Source organism: Ammodytes marinus (genome assembly GCF_949987685.1).
Source record: "Ammodytes marinus genome assembly, chromosome: 16".
In the NCBI taxonomy this organism is placed as follows: Eukaryota; Metazoa; Chordata; class Actinopteri; order Uranoscopiformes; family Ammodytidae; genus Ammodytes; species Ammodytes marinus.
The window spans coordinates 20050421-20069780 of record NC_137220.1 but is presented as its reverse complement, the minus strand read 5'-3'; the positions used below and the strand labels follow the sequence as shown (position 1 = coordinate 20069780).

The 19360-nt window shown below is 40.8% G+C and overlaps 2 protein-coding genes across 2 annotated transcripts; one reads left to right on the top strand and one right to left on the bottom strand.

Annotated features, from left to right (window-relative positions):
• On the top strand, positions 1-10843 carry engl (endoglin, like). The gene is made up of 17 exons (XM_080044383.1): positions 1-122; positions 1327-1444; positions 1866-2038; positions 2611-2748; positions 2869-3043; positions 3327-3498; positions 3607-3751; positions 4232-4424; positions 4665-4834; positions 5634-5789; positions 6791-6865; positions 6996-7208; positions 7408-7875; positions 8792-8936; positions 9013-9114; positions 9566-9680; positions 10318-10843. The coding sequence occupies exons 2-16, from the start codon at positions 1381-1383 to the stop codon at positions 9676-9678; spliced, it is 2502 nt and encodes an 833-aa protein (XP_079900509.1). The 5' UTR covers positions 1-122; positions 1327-1380; the 3' UTR covers positions 9679-9680; positions 10318-10843.
• A 1278-nt stretch (positions 10844-12121) lies between these two features.
• Positions 12122-13926, bottom strand: LOC307263441 (uncharacterized protein; the record flags this gene model as incomplete). The annotated part of the gene is made up of 5 exons (XM_080044590.1): positions 12122-12318; positions 12434-12599; positions 12733-12882; positions 13238-13404; positions 13668-13926. 5 exons carry the CDS (start codon positions 13924-13926, stop codon positions 12122-12124), a joined length of 939 nt encoding a protein of 312 aa, XP_079900716.1.
• Positions 13927-19360: the final 5434 nt, after the last annotated feature.

Below are 19360 nucleotides of genomic sequence, written 5' to 3'. Positions count from 1 at the left end.
TGTGTGTGTGCGTGTGTGTTTTATTATGAAATGAGCGGGGCGTGTGTTGAGCGGTGAACGAAGTCTTGAAGCAACAGCTGGATCATCAGTCCGCCTGTCCGTCTGTCCGTGCAGCGCCACAGGTGAGTGTGCAACTTTTCCTCCCTCTAATTGTCCAGTCCGCAAAATGTTTTATGGTGACAGAATCCGGAAATCACCATTAGACAAAGAATTAAGCATCTTTTTATAGGCCTATGCTTTGACATGATTAAGAATGATGTGGTTGACTCTTTACCAGCTGTAGAACAGTGTATTTTACTATAGGATTATAAGTAAAAAGTAATCATCGTGTAATCTTTTTTTATTATCAGATGTTAGAGGTGGAGCTCATTGTAATCACTTTACACTGTTTATCCTAGAGTGTAACAATAAATGTATTGAATATATGTTGGATTATTGATCTAAATCTGCAGAGTCACTTAGAAGTAAAGTAGCAGAAACTGGGAATACTCAAGTTGAGTTAAAGTATACTTCAAAACGTTGCGTATGTAGCCTATAATACTAAAGTAAATGTACTTAGTTACTTTCCATAACTGTTTATTACAATATCAGCAAAGTTTGTCATTATAACAATATTTCAAATCAAAATGAAAATGATAATTTAAGTTTCCAATGTCATTATTTCCATGCTTTATTTCTTATTTAATCTAACAGTTCTTAACTCAATATTACAAAATGTTACCTCATAGTGTGTAATCTCACAAACTATTATCTCTAATTTATGAAAATATTAAATTTTTATAATTTTTTTAACATTTTTTATTTTCATCATGGCCATCTTTACATTATATTTATTTAAATTTTCCTGGCATAAATGGGCCTTCAAATAAACCAGGATGTTTGGTTGGAAAAAAAACAAGATGAGGAGTATTGCAACTAACCATAGAGTGATTATTGATTAAGCTCCAGGTTATTTTCCTTTAAATTAAATAAATAACTTTTTTTTACAAAATGTCAGAAAATACTACAAGTGTCCATAATAAAAGCTCAAGAGCTCATTGTGTTCCAGTTTTAGTCCAAAACCTTACTAAATTCAGTTTTTAACATACAACATAAAAGCAGCATTTGAGGAGCTGGAAAATGTGAATGTGTTGGCATTTTTTCTTGGAAAATTACTTCATTTATTCACTGATTATCAAAGTAGTTGCCAATTCATTTTCTGTAGCTTGACTGAAGCAATTAATCTACCAACGGTTTAAACTCTCAAGACGAGTTGAACAAAGGGCCAGATCCTGCCTAATATTTATACTGTATGTCCTAATGTGTGATCATCTTTCTGTTCACCAGGATGGTGCAAGAGGGTTCATCACTTTAGGTCAGTCTAGAAGTAAAGCGTTTGTGATGCCTTCACTGTCAGGGGTTCGTTGGAGTGTTTTCTGTCTGATTCTGCTCTGGGGGACAACAGGTAAGATCACAGTCTTCTAGACCTGACCTATCATTGCACCCATTTATCTTTAGAAAATGTGACATTCCTGCTCAAGCAGCCTCGAGTCAAAGGTCTTATTATGAAAGTCAGAACGAAAGTGAAATCTGTTGCATGGTTCTTTCTGGGAAATGTTCCATTGCCCTCCGGCTGGGATTTCTCAGCATGCACGCATCGGTCTGTCTATTGTGTCGCCCACACATCGGAGGGATTGGGAAGATGCAATAGAAGGAGTTACAAAGCTGGCTCAGCACTTATGGAGTTTTTTTGGACACGTTTGCAAACACGCAGAGCCTTGACTTCACTCATAATAACTCAAATTATCTGTTTCCTAACCAAGACAAATATACTGCAGTTATTGGAACTGCTGTTCCTCCCTAAACTATCTATGGTTCCTCCTTAGCTCAAAGTGTGGGCTTGCAATGCTCTGTGGCTGGTCCAGCGGAGGGGCTACACCCAGTCCAGGGTCTGCTGGAGAGGTTTGAGGCCGGTCCGGGCTGTGCTGCTCGAGAAAGTGGGAACAAGGAAACTCATGTAGTTGCAGTGGGGAGGGCCACAAACAGCCCCCAAAACAAGGTATAGCAAACAGGAGCGCTCTGGTTTCCAGTCTTTTTGAGTAACAGAGTGAACAATGTGTCAAAGTTTTCCACATTTCCATAGAGGCTCAGTCCTCAGAAGCAGCTTACAACAGGTTCGTATATCTGGCCCGTGGTCCTTCTCTGCATATCATTCCCCTCTTTGCCCAATTTCACCTCTGTCTCTCTAAACTGTCGAATAAATAGCATAAAAATGCCCAGAATTATTATTTTTTTTAAATAAAAAGTTTTACACATTTCTCGAGAGCCTAATAGCGGTATTAGCTGCTCCAAGGTCCTGGTTGTCAGGTACGTCTTTGTTCGGGAATATCACAGGATGAGATGGTTTGAGATTCCAAACTTAAACTGGGTGAAACTGACACAATGTAGAAACCAGATTATTTCATCCGAAGTCAAAGATATAACACACACACACACACACACACACACACACACACACACACACACACACACACACACACACACACACTGGACATTTTATGAGGGAAATTGGAAATATTACTTTGGAAAAATAGGAAATAGAAAAAATATATTAAATGTGTCCCCATGTAGGTGACAGTGTTGCTAAGGCCATTGTCTCTGGACCCTCCACCTCTTAGAGTTCTCTGCCTAGTGCTCAGCTCCAAGCTCCCAGTCACCTGGTGGCTGGAGGCTGAGAGACTGCCCCACAACCTCCCAGTGCTGGTGCAGGTCAGTATACAACATCCTCAAGGTCACCACCAACTCCATTTGATTGAGTGCCCTATTGCATTATGATTATAGTGCTTTTAGTTTCAGTGTCTCTACTTGTTTTTCTTCCTCATCTGCCAGGTATCTCCTGACTCCAGCGTAGAGTCCCTCAGTCTGCGTGTGCGTGTCCAAACGGTGCACTCGCTGCCTTTTGGTCCACGCGCACTACACCGCTGGGCTCTGAGAAACCACGGCAACCTGTCCTCTTTCACACACACCACACACGGCAACAGAGTCTATGTCCAACTGGGAGAGGGTGAGCCTACATGACATTCCACCATCGTGCTATCCATGGTATTCGGTTATGCATTGGCAGACCCATCTTGTCCGAACGAAGCTTGCTCTTGATCTTATAACGTGCACTGCATATTCGACAGAAAAATCACGGTGTAAATAACAGTGAAAATACAGACCATATCTATCTTGAACAAATAGTTTTAGACATTGTGGTAAATTCACAAACTGTGTTGAAAGATCTTGTGAAACTTACTTCTGTTTAAAAAAAACACCCTCTTGCTTCATCCCGCCCCAAATGACAGATCCAACCCTGCCTGCTGTGTGCAAGCTGCAGTCCATGTTCCTCTCTCCAAACTACATGACCTCTGACCTGCAGCAACAGGAAGTGCAGGGCTGCGCCGACACACCAGCATCTGGGACCAGCCCCCAGGTCCACGTGATCAGGCTCCATTCAGCAGGCTCAGGGCTTTGTGGGTGAGAGCGTGAGAGCGTGAGAGCGTGCAGCTTAAAGTCCTGGCAGGAGAATAAAATGGGCTGTTGTACGTCCATGCAAAGTTCAGTCTACTTCTCTGTCCCTTTCAGATTGCTCCAGGTGGAGGTGATCGTCTCTCTTGTGCCTTCGGTGGCCAACTCACAGAACCAGAATGTTGTGCTGATTCTCAGCAGCTCTGTGCCGGTCAACTGGGCCATTGTTGCACATGGTGTCAGGGGGCATGTCTCTGTTCATGTAAGGGGCCACATTTCTCTCTGATTTTTTCCAGATACCAGTTCAAGAATGTACACTTTGATTGTCGTCTACCTTTTGTTTCATGGAGGTCATTTTGGATTGATCAGGTAGTTATAACGCTGACAATAAAATCTCCAATGTCAAAATCGCTTTCTGTCAAAATCAGTGAATATCTCCTTACGATTAGCTTCCTGTACATACTGTACGTAAACTGCCCGTTTACAGAGCCTAGGTTGTGTATTAACACTGGACTTTTTTCAGCACACACACAATAGGGACAGGGGATCGTGAGGAGATTATCACTGATTTTGATAAAAATGGATTTTGACAACAAGGGTTCTCCATAATGGCTCACTCCACCTTCAAGGTGTTTCACATGTTGCATATCATGTTATTTCATGAATACTTCATTGTACTTTGAGTACTGAATTGTCATTATGTCTATTCATTCCTCTTTATGCCTCTTCTATTTCTCTATAGTCGTCCAACAGTGTATCTCCACCGTTCCCAGCTGAGCCTGACCTGACCCTGTCCAGTACACTTCATTCTGACCTGTCCACCATACCTGACCTTAATGTGTGGGCCAGTGAGAGCGGCTTCACCAAGGTGACCTCATACACTGAGGCTCACCTGGCCAATCGCTTTGTGATCCAGCTGGCTGGGGGCGGGACAGGTCAGGACCCCTGTGTGTCTCTTGTTTACATCACTGTGTGAGTGGCACTAAACGTTTTCACTTTACTTTGTTATCTGCCCTTGTTCCAACCTCATTTACCTTCACTTATAGTAGATTTTTTTTGCGTGGTCTTGCATGTCCTCTACAATTTCCATCAATGCATGTGTGTTGAATGGATGGTATTGTGAGTGTGAGTATTTTTTTTTATTATTTATTTCCACCTGTCTGTCTGTCCCATAGAGGAAGATGCATTGATGAAACCAGTGTTGGTGAGACCTCCCTGGGCTGAGGAGCGTCGGCTAAGACAGTGGCTGAACGGAGGAGATGGAGCTGGAGGAGGCCGGGAGACTTTCACAGTGCAGTGTGAGGATGGGCGCCTCAGTGTGACCGTGGACAGACACATCCTGCAGGTCATTATACCTCACTATTAAAAGTAAACAACAATAAATTAGCCAGAAAAAAAAGAAAAACAAATGAATGCCAAAGTTGCTCTGGGTCTGCTGTTTAAACAGACAATTGTTAGTTTTCATTTAAACCAAATGAATTGTATATGCTGAATATACTACAATGTTGTGTTGATTAACAGCTTGTTGCACTGCTCCCATATGATGAAATCATTTATTTATGCTTGTTTGAAAATAAGGAGGAAAATATTCAATTTCTACTAATTCTGCTCTGAAAAACGCCTATAATATACCTTTCATACGCTAAGCATCACTGGTAAATTCACATGTGCCTCTCAACAACTATTAGATGGATTGCCATGCAATTTGGTTGATTCATGTTCCGCTCAGAATTCATTTGAATTACGTCCCCTGATATCCTGCTGATACCTTAATTTTTCATCTAGTGCCACCATCAAGTTCAAAGCTTTCATTCGTCTTTTACTTTGGTTTCATCCAAATATCCTGCAAACGTTCCCATCAGCATCAGCCACTAATATGCTAAACTAAGATAATAGACATGCTGAACATTATACCTGCTAAGCAACTGCATGTCAGCAGGGTCATTATTTGTGAGCATGTTGCCAGTACCATTTAGCTCAAAGCAACATTGCGCCTCACAGTGGCGTCAACATGGCTTTGAGACTCTCAGTCTTGTTGAAGTGGCAATTTCTAGCACGAGCAGTTAGTGGTATGTGTGTCCATCCTTTCTACTTATACAGGAAAATTATGACATTTGAAAGTTAAAATCAGTTCTCTCCCTCAGAGCTTCTCGGACCCGGTGGCTGCAGTGACTCTTCGGGACTCGACGTGCCAGGCTCTGTCCAATGGGAGTCATTTCCTGTTGGTGTTCCCAGTCATTTCCTGTGGGACTGAGGGTGTGCTCCTGGGACAGCCCAAAGGGGTGCAGTACAAAAACATGGTGAGATAAGACATTTGGACAGGAAGGGATTACAGATATAAAAATGTATTTCATTTTCAATTTCTTTGTCGTCCATTGTTTTTTGTTTTTTTTCATTCAACCTTGAAATAATTCTGGGAGACTTAACGTTTGTGTTGTCATTCATAAACCAACAAAAAGAGAATTGTAGAAGTGTTGTTAGAATGAGAGAGAAGCAGATAGAGAGTGGGTGAAGCTTTCAGAGCACAGAGGGGAAAAAAATCAAAATTCAGAACATGGTCAAAGTTTATCAGACACAGTGGAAAACACAACAAAACAAGGCGCATAAGGGACATTTGAAAGTGTGGTAAGTGGAAGTTGTCCGTGACCCAGGTCATTATGACCAGAACAGAGCTGAGTTAAGGCCTAAATATGGGAAGCTGCACAGCATGCACAGGCAAATTAAGCGAGACAAAGTCTCAGGTCAGAGGCAGGAAATTAAGGCAGGAGGGATAATGCGGGAGATTTCTGAGAAGCGAAAAACAGAAAAACATAGCAGAGACAGGAGCTGTGTGTGTTGAAACACTGCATGCACAAAGGTCCCAATCTACAGCGTGGAAAACACAAAGTGTTTGCATCTTTCCTCTGTCTTGATTGACTGTAATAAATTGGCTCTATGCCACATTTTCCAACTGCAGCTTTTTCAAGTGGGATAAACACTACAGTCGTCCAAAAGCATTTTTTCAGGTTAGCCGAGAGTAGAAAATATCTAATTGTTGATGTTTATTGGGCAGAGAATAAAGGACTGGACACATTTTCTTAACCTGAACATCAAAACTGATGTAAGAGTTGACGGGACTCCCAGACTGCTAGCCACAGGTTAAATGATAATGGACAGGCTCCCGTAATAAAATAGCAACTAATATGATTAATTGATTTATTGTTGTGTATACTTCCTCCATATATACCAGGGGTACCTGGGCTTCTGTAGATGCAATCAATTATTCCATGCAGAACATCCTTTTGTTTTCCTCTCTGGTCAGGTGTTATTATGGAGAGACAAGCCTTCCACCATCGGTGAGACAGCGAAAAAGTCCAAAAGTCCACTTGGCATACACGTGAGATATCGGCGTATACCCATCTTGTTGTGCATGTGTGTATGTTTGTACTTTAATATCTGCCCAATAGATATTCAACATTATTCATTCAATATTTTGACATGTAATCTCCTGTTTTTCCCCTTAACAGTTCAGCTGTTTGGCTCCGGTCCCCACTCTCCCCGACCCTGCGGATGGTGACGATGTCTATGTTAACACTCCTGGTCCCGTACTGAGCCGCATACCAACACCCGGACACAGACCTGGACCCATTCTTACTATGAAGCTATTTGTCACTGAGAGCTACGAGCAGGGGCGGATTGGGCCTTGTGTCATTACTGCAGATCACCGTGTCTATGTTGAGGTCTGTGTGTGTGTACTACAAGGTCAAGAAAGTCATTAGTTTTTTTTTAACTCTAAGAAACATTTTGTTTGCAAGTGATTTCATTGAGATACTCTCAGCACTTGCTCTGTGACCATTACAGTGCTGTGGTGCTGTTCATAGCATACACCCAGCAATTTGTCTTTCTTTTTTCTCTGCTTTGTGATCTGTCTTACCACAGATTTCAGCCAAAGGGTCCTTCATAGATGTGGTTGAGGTGATGTCATGTGTGGTCTCTCCTCTGTCAGACCCCAAAAGATCTCGTTTCTGGACCCTTGTCCGCAACGGCTGTTCCTCAGACACCTCACTGACCCTTAGTTCAAAGACAAAAGAGGAAGAGGGAGAAGAGGCTGAAGGCAATGGCGGACTAGAAAGGAAAAGAGAAGAAATAGAGGGACTGGGAAAAGGCCGAAATTATGAAAGGGATGGAGACGTCTCATCTCGATGGAAAGAGAAGGACATACGGCCCTTGAGATTTAGTTTCATCCTGCGGCCAGTTTATAATGACTCCATACAGTTCCTCCACTGCAGCCTCCGCTTGTGTGTCTCCAACTCAACAAGAGGGGAACCCATGGAGGAAACCGTAAAGAAGGACTGTCAGATTGGGCTACGTATCCCTCCGCTCGTGTCTAGATCACCCAGTCATCAGGTACAGAGACAATTTACACACTATGGTAACAGCAAATGTGAAATAGGGCAAATGTCATATAATACAATAATACGTAACATTAAATAAATAGTGTAACTATTGGCTTTATTGACAAGAGTCGGATGAGAAGATTGATACCACTCTCATCAGTGAATGCTAAATATGAAGCTACAGCCAGCAGCCGGTTAGTTTAGCTTAGCATAAAGACATGAAATAAGGGGAAACATTTAGCCTAGCTGCATCCAAATGTATTAAAATCCACATAACAGCACCTCTGTCTGGTTTGACTGGTTTTTACAAGAAGTTAGATGCCACATGGCCAATTATTCCAACAGCTATTCTGTCATATTCTTTGTACTGAATCACAATCTGTGCTTAGTAGCCTGCTATGACACAGAGGTAACCAGACATTTAAAATGGGCATTGACCAAGAAAAATGGTCAATTCATTAAAGTAATCTTAAAGGTGCTCCGAGGAACTTTCAGTTTGTGTTCATTCTTGCACCCCCTTTGGACAAAAGCAGTAGTATTTTTACTATGCCAGATATAGTTCCTGGGTGAGCGTAGCCATGACAAAGACACTAAGAAAAACTACATAAAAATAGCATTATTTGCACTGATGGTCTCGTTTGCTGTTCCGTGTCATTTATGATCATCAGAGGAAAAATTAGACTTGTGTTTCAGAAATATTGAAAAGTTCCTCGTAAAGGACCTTAATGTTTTTTGAATTTCTTCATTTAAACGTAATTGTATACGTCCCTGTAAAGCACTGTGAATCATCTTGTGTCTGAATGGTGCATAATAAAGTCAATCTTGCCTTGCCTTAGTAATATTCTCGTGTCCCCCTGCTGGTGTAAGTAGTACTGCATGGTGGAAGCTGCTTAACGAACATATTCATCTTTGCGTTCCTATCTCAGTGTGAGATCAGAAACCTCTCCAGGCCTATGGTGGTCACCCAGTCCCTGAGCTCACTAGCACCCAAACTGCTGAGGCCCCTCACTGGCCGGGGAACCAAGAGACTGAGTGTCTCTCCACTTACCAGTCCAGACCCAGAGCACAGCAGTGAGTATCATTTATTTGGTCATTTTTTTCGGTGTAACTGTGACACTTTTTACCCAACGAACGCTCTGTCATTTAGACCCTGTGGTGCAGACAGGATCAGTGATGGCCATTGTCTTTGCTGCCTTTGTGATGGGTGTCAGTCTGATGGGAGGGCTGTGGTGCATCTATTATTATACAGGTAATGAGATCAGCCTTCTTCTCTCACTGAAAAGTTATGGTGTCAAATAGTCTATCATCCAACATCATAAGTAGCCAATGTAAGTGTGAATGTGTAGCCCCCTGTGTATGTAAGTGTGAATGTGTAGCCCCCTGTGTATGTAAGTGTGAATGTGTAGCCCCCTGTGACAAATTAAACCGACAAATTAAGAGTTATTTTGTATCCATCATATCAATTTCTGCGTGCGCCTTTTAACTTTTCAGTTTACAAGCACATTATTCATTATGTCTCATTCTGGGGATAGACAAGAACTGTAGATAGATAGATAGATAGATAGATAGATAGATAGATAGATAGATAGATAGATAGATAGATAGATAGATAGATAGATAGATAGATAGATAGATAGATAGTGGTTGTGTGAAGAGATTTTAAAGGGCCTGTATTACTCTATCATTATGTTTTTTGATAGGGGCAAGTCCAGCATCACTCGGAGGAGAAGGTCAATCAACAGACCAGACTTGTGTTGTCCGCCACATCTGGAATCCTCGTTCACTGTCTGATCAGTCCTCCAGCTGTGTGTAGAGGTAAGATCTGATGAGGACGCTCATTGTGATCAATTGCCTCAAGTTATGTTAGTCAGCAGCTTTGGATATAAAAATAAGCTACTATTGCAACTGACTGGAACAAGTGTGCCTATATTCATTCATCTCTTTTCACGTCAGCATACAGAGATGTAAAAAATAAAAATAAATAAATACAAATGAACCACTACACCACTAAACCCCCTCGACCACAGTTTTTTTTTTTTTTTTTAAGATATTTTTTGGGAATTTTTTTATGCTTTATTGATAGTGTACTGTAGATACAGAGTTGAAATGGGGCAGAGAGGGGAGTGACATGCAGAGAACGGCCGCGGGCTGGAATCGAACCCGGTTCCGCTGCTGGCCGAGGCCCATGGGGGGGGGGGACGCCCTACCAACTGAGCTAAGGGCGCCCCTTGACCACAGTATTTTTACAAGCTCACAGAGAAAAACTATACTTGTTAATACAGCTTGGAGCCACAAGGTGAATCCTATGACAAAGTGAAGTGGGTTATTTTAAATGAACTGTTGTGGTTAGGAGGAACAGCAGGCAGTTCCAGAAAATATGTCGGCATTGGATGAGCACCTGCCGATTTTAATCTCTGATATGCTGAACAATTTTATTCTTTTATCTACTCAGGATTTCCGCCCTGCAAATCTGAGAGAGGAGAACTGGGACAGAGGGTGTGTGTGTGTGTGTGTGTGTGTGTGTGTGTGTGTGTGTGTGTGTGTGTGTGTGTGTGTGTTTGCATGTCTGTGCAGTTGTCCTCTCGTTTGTCGCTGTGCAGCAGATATGCGAGAGGACTGAAACCAAGTGAATACAGTGGCACCTACTCATCGCAGCGTCGTGAAAAGTCAGATTTCTTTGAGTCAAAGTGAAACGTCTTTTGTTTGTTTAATGCCTCACGCTATTCTGCATCAACTCATTTCAAAACTGGCATCCGAATCGTCACATGAACAGGTCCTTTATCTATGGATTCAACAGGATCCACTCTTGGTTGCGGTGACTCAACGGAAACATGTCGCCACAAGGTCAACGATGAATTGAGAGGTTACTGTGGGTGCCAGTTTGAAGAGCCCCTGTCATGCAGAGTAATTTTTACTATTTGTGTTGTAACTGGGAATCAGCTTCAAAGCTACATTTATGCATATGTGAACTCTTTCCTGTTTATGTGGCTATTAAGATGTATTAAATGTGCTAAGAGACTTGCTTTTCACATCACTCAAATCACATGCAACCCAAGTAAGACAAAGGAATCGAATGTGGTGTTAGTAAGTAGTAAGTACATGGTAATAAAAATAAATAAATGTATTTGTTTAAAGCAGTAATACATTATTTTTGGTATCTTAAAGGGTAAGGGAGGAATGCTGAGCTGACATAGGCTTGAATATGTTTTCACCTTGTAACCGTGTGGTGGCTAACGGTGTTACCTATTTACATCCAGCAGGTACAGAGAAACATAACTTTTTTAGTCATGTACTCTTTCAATTGACGAATGCGACTTCAGTATTCACTCTTGGTCTAACTCTGTTATTGTGTCTGCTAACTCCAAGGAAAAGTACTTTTTAGCAGCTACATGTTTAGGTTTGTGCAGCTGCAGCAGCAGGTCTCTTTTGTGTCTGTCTGGTGTCCGGTGCCGAAAGGGTAGTGCACTGTGTTTTTTTTAGAGCTTTCATGCTTAATACAATCTGTCTATTTTTTTTTTGGTGATAACAAAACCAAAAAATAATAGCTGCCTCCATTTATCCAAAACTACTGGCTTAATGTTAGTTAAGTGCTCAAAACTATCCCATTATGTTGGAAAACAAATGTATCACTGCAGCTTGAAAAAATAAATAATTGGATGTCTATGTACTTTAGAAATGGGACAGAAGGGGGCGCCTTTAGCTCAGTTGGTAAGGCGTCCCCCTCCCGGGCCCAGCAGCAGACCCGGGTTCGATTCCCACCCGCGGTCGTTCTCTGCATGTCACTTCCCTCTCTGCCCCATTTCACCTCTGTCTCTCTGCACTGTCAATAAAGCATAAAAATGCCAAAAAAAAATGGGACAGAAAATTCTTCTTTTAACTTTAGAAGGCAATTTTAAAATAGAACTCCTGCACAGCAAAGTACATCCTGTGAACCTATCATCATCTGTCATCTCTGTTTCAGAGCCCAGCTGCAGTGTAGATGCCGGCTTCAGTCAGTCAATAACGTGACCCAATTATCATTTATGAATGATTTTCCATCTCCGAATTATACAGTACCTCATCATGTTGGATGGGCTTCTTCGGGCACACACAATGCAGCTTCTTACACAATTTCCTTACAATAATGCAAGCTTTATTTAAAGCACGCATGTCATCCCTTGACATATATTTTTTTATTTTACAATAAGGAATGATTGAAAATGATTTACAAATGCAAAAACACCCAGTTTTGCCATCACTTCATTGCCCTTGTGCACTCAGTTTTGAGTGAACATATCTCCATAGCCACACTGCATCTCTTGGTGGCGCTGTAGGTCAACCCTGCGCTGGAAGCTGCGTTGACAGCGGGGGCAGTTGAACGGCCGGTAGCTGCTGTGCTTTCGGCTGTGGGTGATGAGGTTGGAGCTCTGGCTGAATCCTTTACCGCACACCTTGCACACGTGTGGTTTCTCACCTTAAGGGAAGACCAGGTGGGAGAAAGTAGGTCAGGGCACAACTCAAACATTTCAGAGTATAGTAGCTTGAACATTTGACAATATAGTTCTCTAGTCAGTGCTGTGCTCACACACCTGTGTGTATGAAGGTGTGTTTCTTCATGTCTGACTTCTGATGAAACCTTTTGCCACAGTACTGGCAAGGGTAGGGCCGCGTGTCCGAGTGGATGAGGAGGTGTGTGGACAGGGTGGACGAGCGCTTGAACACCTTTCCACACACCTTGCAGCCAAAGCTACGCTCCTGGGAAAATAGGAACAACACATAACACACATTAAGGCAAGCAACCCAGTGTTTGTTTCAGAGCTCAAAAGTTTGGTGTTTGCACTGAAAATGATCAAAAGAAAAATATTTCACTGTGCGGTGTACCGTGTACCTTAGCTCTGCCATAGCTGCCTAATGCTCTAAAGCCAAAGGGCACATGAGACAAGTCTGTGGCTGTGGGTGACCTCATCAACGGGACAGACAGAGGGTTGACAACGTGAGCCTGCAGGCCACCTCCTGATATTAGCACATCTGAAAAAGACTGAGACAGCGAGAGAATTTTAAAAAAAATAAAAAAATCCACAGGTTGTTTTTAACTGGCTATATTTATTGTTATGTTCTCTTATAAAAAAATATTAATTTTACAACTAATTTACAGATACAAAAACTGATACTGAGACTGCCAAAACAAGTAGAGTATCAACCTGGTTTAGATCAAAATATTGTGAGAATTTAACTAAGTTAAATTAACAAATTTTACTTGAACCTCTCATAATGCAGCCATTCAGTGTCAGTGAATAATCTGTTGTTTCATCCGGCTTCCTTTCCTTTCATTATAACAGCTGACGGACACAAAGATGCTATAGGGACATGTCAATTGTCACAAGGCCTCCTACCTTTTCACAGAGCGGACACTGGCTGACGGGGGATTTGAGGTCAGTGTGCGACGTGTGGTTGAGCAACATGAAGACCAGTCTCTCCAGTTCTCTCTCCCTGTCGGAGGCCTGGTGTCTGTCTGCCGGCCAAGGAGGTGAGACTGGCAGAGGAGTGTCTCTCATCTCTGCTGTGTTAATGATGGAAAAGTCTTTAGCGTACAGAGAATGGTTTAGAACGATAACTCTTTTCTTTCTGCGGCTTTGGTTGTATAGAAATAAATCCTGAATATTGAGCATGTTCATTTACCAAACTAAAATAACTCAAGACCCCCTCTAATAATAATCCACATGCCACTCAATGAAGACAAATTGTATATTTACTCTAGTCTTATAACAATTTCACAAACAATTTCTCTGCTATAAAAAAGGTGAGAAAAGTGTTGTTGGTTACCTGGATAATCTGTGTGGGCACTGTGAGATCGAAGTGCCATCCCATCCCACGGTGAACACGCTTCAGCAACAAAGTCTTTGGCCCCTAACACTGGGGATAAAAGCTGCACAGGGTCTTCTGAACACCTCCTCTGCTGGGCCCCGGCATGCTGCACATGCTGACCAGCTTCTGTTTGGGGCCGGGGGTGTCGTTTGAAGGAGTCCTTGGAAGGGCCAAGCAGATGACCCCTTTTACTCTTGACGAGGAACGACCGCGGCATGGTAGAATGGCGACTGAGGGGAGTGGATGGGGGGGAGAACGAGGTTGACAAATCCTGAAAAACAAACCTGCAGGAGTCTGAGAAGTCAACCCTTTGATTGACTTTTGGAGCCTTGCAAAGTCTGTCGCGCACCTGTTGGTGCATGTTCAGTTACAATGCCAAAGCTTGAGGTTTCCTCCAAAGAAATTCAGCGCGCCACCTGCACTGTAGTTTCAAGGCTTTCACTGAGGACAACCCCTGCTGTGGTGTTGTCAGAACAATTCTAAACTGACATCGTGGTACATTTTGTACACTTCCATTTCAACTGCCAATACCAAATTTAGACATCTAGAATTTTAAAATTGGACATTTTATTTCAGCAGTACCAAAACTAAACAAATCAAAAAGTATATTTCACAGTGCTAACATTATTCATTTATCAGTAAATTTGGCAAATAATTTGCTAAAATCGCTTTGGTATTTGTTGATTTTAACATGACATCAGATCATAATTGTTAAGAAGAAACAGAAAAGCCTTAAAGAAAAAAACTTGCAGAGGCAACTTGAGTGAACTACAACGATAACTAGTGACTTCATTTCCACAAACTTGTTTTCAGATATTTTGCCACTAAATCTTCATGGACTTTTGTTTGAGTGACAGTGTAATAAAAGAGGATTTTTCCATTAACCTCCCAATAATGTTACACTATAAAATAATATCCTTCACAACTTAAAGCAGCACATGAGAAGTTGTAGATTGAAATTGCCATGTTGTAGGTACAAATAGGAAAAACATCTAAAATGAGTATGAATTGAATATAACCTTGAAACTATAACAGTGAGAATCCAGCTGAATTGCTGATCTTACCTCTGTATTGCGCAGCTGAATGTTGAGAGTGCCTCTTGTGACTTCGCCGTTGGCAACGTCCTCTTTTCTCTTTCTCACACCCATCAAATGATGACATGACTCAATGAGATTTGATTTGATTCTGAAAAAGGGCACTGAAGATTGTATGGGCTGGAGGAATATAAGGTGGAATCAAATAAGTTCCGTAAAATAAAAATATATACCTAGGCTATATATTTTTTTTAAATAGGCCTACTTGAAAGTGAATAACTTACTAAATATCCTCCTCGATTCAAACAGCGTGGGGTTTTAACCTATGTTCTATCACTGTTTCTTCCGTCTTCTCGAAAGATCGACTTTGCACTTTAAGGTTTGGGACTATCTCTGAATAAACATGTTGTGATACCAAAGTCAAAATTAAGCCTTATTTACTGTTGAACCAATGTGCTTGAGTCATGCATTCACCCCTTAAGCGAGGTTTCATGTGGGTGGACTAATATAAACAATGAGCATCCTCTGGAAAGTCTGAATATGTAAATGTTCTCATGTGAACATGTGGACCTTTACACATGACACTGTTTTACCTGTGGTTGTATGTGTGTGTGTGTGTGTGTGTGTGTGTGTGTGTGTGTGTGTGTGTGTGTGATTTATTGTGTGTTAAAAATTCTTAAGATATAAAATATTTACAACTTGCTAAGTGGTATATTTGTAAAATAGCTACAAAAAAAACAAAAAGCCATTTGAGTACATTATTAATTATAATTCATTTATTAATTCTCATGGCAAATGGAGAAAATGCCCAAGAGAAAAAAAGACCCGAGTCATATTGTGCTGCCTGTATCCTGTCAATACAATTTTTGAGTTCCCCTTTTTTCTTTCTAACAAGATATAAAGCATCCGCCCTCTTAACATTACACAGACTATTCAGTAGCAGCAGCTAACTGCACTAACTTGCATCAATCTATCTAACTGAAAACAACTACTTCTGCCTCATCTTACTATAGCCTGACATTAGACATACTTTTAAATGGTGTAGGCTGCTTGCCAAAAACGCCCAGAACAAGAAATAGGGTCTACCAAAGTAATAATAACTGTCATCAAATGATAGATTACTCCTTAGAGTGTGCTCTTAAACCTTATTAAATGATCTGTAAGCTATTTATCAGATTTTATCAACATTATATGTTAATTATTTGGTAAACGTGAGTCACAAATACCTTTATCATTTACAAACTATTTATGAAAGTATGACGCACAATCTACACAGTTCCTCAACTGTTACAAACCATCTGGAAATGTATAAATTAGTCATTTATTGTAAAGCAATTTTCAGATCTAAATCACAAGTTACTATATTTAATCAAGTAATGGAATCATTTAGTCTTATAGCCAAATTTTTATTTAGATTGGAATAATATAATACTGTGTGTAGTAGTGGAATTATATTTCTCAAAAAAACTTTTAATTTCACTGAACCAAACTCTCAGAACCAACCAGACATCAACCATAAAAGGCTACTCAGGGCTTCATGTTATGATAGCTCGGGATGACCCAAACGCAGGTTGCGTTCCGAATCGCATACTTTCTACTATATAGTATGTAGAAAAAAGATTTAGGATGTCCCGATTCTTATGGCCAGATTTAGGATGGTTAGAAGTACCCGGATGTTCAACTTCATGCGGCCAAGATTGTTAGTGTTGAAAAGTGCATCCTATTTGGGCGATTCTGACCCACAATCCAGTGCGCACGTGAAGTGACGTAACATCGACAAAGCCTCCATATGAAAACAAACGGGGATGCAACGGATATAAAAGCAAGAGGCAAGATCAAGGTGCAATGTTATGATGAAATAAGAGAGTAAAGTATGTCCCAATAGTATGCCTACTGCATCCTAACTAGATTATTTTTATCGTCGGATGTAGTATGTAGAATAGAAAAAAGAAAGAGTATGCGATTCGGAACGCAACCATAGATAATCCTGATCTCGGGTAATTTACCGCTCTAGTACGTAGTATACTCTGGCGCCGAATGACTGGAGTCCACAGGCTTAAAGGCCTACTTCACCGGTTTGAATATGAAGGTGTATTGAATTCTGAGATCCTATGTAGTATAAATGTGCGAAAAAAATTGAAATCGGTTCATCCTAGCCTGAGAAAAGGCAGAAAGAGTGTTTTTTTTAACCCTATATTTCTCTTTCTCGTGACATCACAGAAAGAGAAATATAGGGTTATACTTTGTAAATATTACTGTGATGTCTTTTACTGTGACATCACAGTAATATTTACAAAGTACGTTTTTTTTTAACCCTATATTTCTCTTTCTGTGATGTCACGAGAAAGAGAAATATAGGGTTAAAAAAACACTCTTTTTGCCTTTTCTCAGGCTAGGATGAACCGATTTTAATTTTTTTTACACATTTATACTACATAGGATCTCAGAATTCAATACACCTTCATATTCAAACCGGTGAAGTAGGCCTTTAAGTAGAGAGGTCTGATTAGCCAACGATCCACACCTGGAGCAGTCTGCCCCGGAGTGCCGCCAAGCCCACATGCCAACAGGGAGACAGACAAATGGAATAACAAGAGGGAGAGACAGACAAGGGAAAACATACAACACATACAGAGGAGAAGGTGAGGCTGCCGAGCCGTGAGTCATGACACTTCATGTAAAATGATTAATCATAACTCTCTGTCACCATTATAACACAACTCAGTAGGGTATCATTGTAGAAATGGATAATTAACCAAAATAACCCCTAGTATGGAAGACATACACGGAAAGATAATTCAGAATTATTAAAGAAAAACTTGAATAAAAAAATTAAAATCAATAAAAAAACACTCTGAACTGACACAAGCAGCAGAACGAAGAACCCCTACTCAGACAAATTGATAAACAAGATGAAGATTAAGATTGCCAAATGATAGATTTATATAATCTTCACAATCTCTTCTTTGCTTGCGATATCGTTCCCATTGCAGGAACATTCATCAATAGGTAAGAATTACTGGTTTAAACTAGTGAGAAGTACACAAAATCCGTCCATATGCAGATGACATACTCCATTACCTTACAAATCCATGTAGCCTCCAGGATTGTTGCCATGATGTACTGCACTATGTTATCATTACTGTCAATGTTATTGTGTTCTGTGAGTATTTTTCATGTTTTCCTGTGTTTCCTGTTTTACTTTGGTAAGCATTGTTTGATCCTTGTCCTGTCAAGTGAAGTTTTCCTCCTGTGTGATTACTGGCCCCGCCCCAATGTGTTTCACCTGTATCTCATTGGCTCCCCTGTCTGAGACTATTTCATTCATTGTCTTCTTTTTATTTGTGGTGGATCGTCTGCCTTGTTACCCAGTTTTGTTCACCTGCTTGTTTCCAGGGTTCCAGTATTCTGGTTTGTCAGTCTTTTTCATTTAATCACTCCATTCAACTGTCTGCTCAATTTCTGCATAAGGGTCCATGCTCCTTGTCCTCATCAACCTTGACATATGTAGGTTGGGCTGTATCTTTGTTTACTCTCAGTTTAAAAAAAAAATTGATTGCTATCTTTTATTTAATCATATGGGCTTTGTTGGGATGGCAAGATACAGACTTTTCCTTTCACATTCACTCCGAAAAAGTACCAAAGTACTTTCTCTAGATGGCCATTCTTTCAATTTCACACAATTTGGAGAAATGGCAGCCATGAAAATACACAATACACGTTTTTCTCGTGAAATATTATCTGTTGTCAAGTAATGTCTCGTAACAAGGTCTAAATCTAACCTCAGATTAAAATCAAATCATCAAGGGCCACATGTGAACTTAAAACCATGGCATTTTGCAGTGTGGCTGTATTTTATGGAAACTTCTCGTTTGACTACTGGTGTGAGCAGTGTAAAATGGAGCTGAGTTTGCCTTGGTGTGCATGAAGGGAGGCATGTCGGAGCACTGTGGTTGTTGTGGTGGGGGGCTTGCAACCTTCTCCCAGGGGCTGTCAAGGAGAGCAGACGAGAGGTGCGCAGGGAGCTGAGACGGGGCTGGTGGGTTCGGTGGGTTTCTGCCTCATATGTTCTGGGGGGGTTCAGGGGCTTCTTGTTCCCCTGATGGTGGTAGAAAACTGACTTTCTAGGAACCTGAAACTCGGAGAGGAGGAGGGGAATAAGGGAGTGCGAGTGAAGTCAAAGGCTTATTTCCCCATTGCTTTGTTTCTGATGTTCACCTATACCATGTTGTGAGTTCTATGTATGGTTGAGTTCTATGGAAACGGGGGAGAAATGTTGTGTATGTGTGATCTGAGTTACCTGTGTTGGATATATATACATAAATAAATGCTACTTATAATTCACTATAAGCTTCCTTTACATTTGTCAATCATCAGACATAATCTGTTTTCACAACTGTTTCCAACACTTTTAACTAGGCCTATATGGTTGAGAGGTTTCTTGCCTCTTTTTCTTTTATTAACCAATTAAAGTGAGACTATTTACACATTCAAATGAGACTAAGTAAGTTTTAAAAGAAGAAACAAAGCATTTGTACCTTTTAAATCTTGGACGCTTGATACATAAGTAATAAAACAAACCTATGCGCAATTCACTACACTCAGGGGTATTACTGT

Bases quoted from the DNA above. Each gene is read 5' to 3' on its own strand.
- engl (XM_080044383.1), top strand. From the start codon at position 1,381: ATGCCTTCACTGTCAGGGGTTCGTTGGAGTGTTTTCTGTCTGATTCTG. The intron at 3,499-3,606 runs GTGAGAGCGTGA...TGTCCCTTTCAG, and splicing joins GCAGGCTCAGGGCTTTGTGG to ATTGCTCCAGGTGGAGGTGA. The intron at 4,425-4,664 runs GTCAGGACCCCT...TCTGTCCCATAG, and splicing joins GCTGGCTGGGGGCGGGACAG to AGGAAGATGCATTGATGAAA.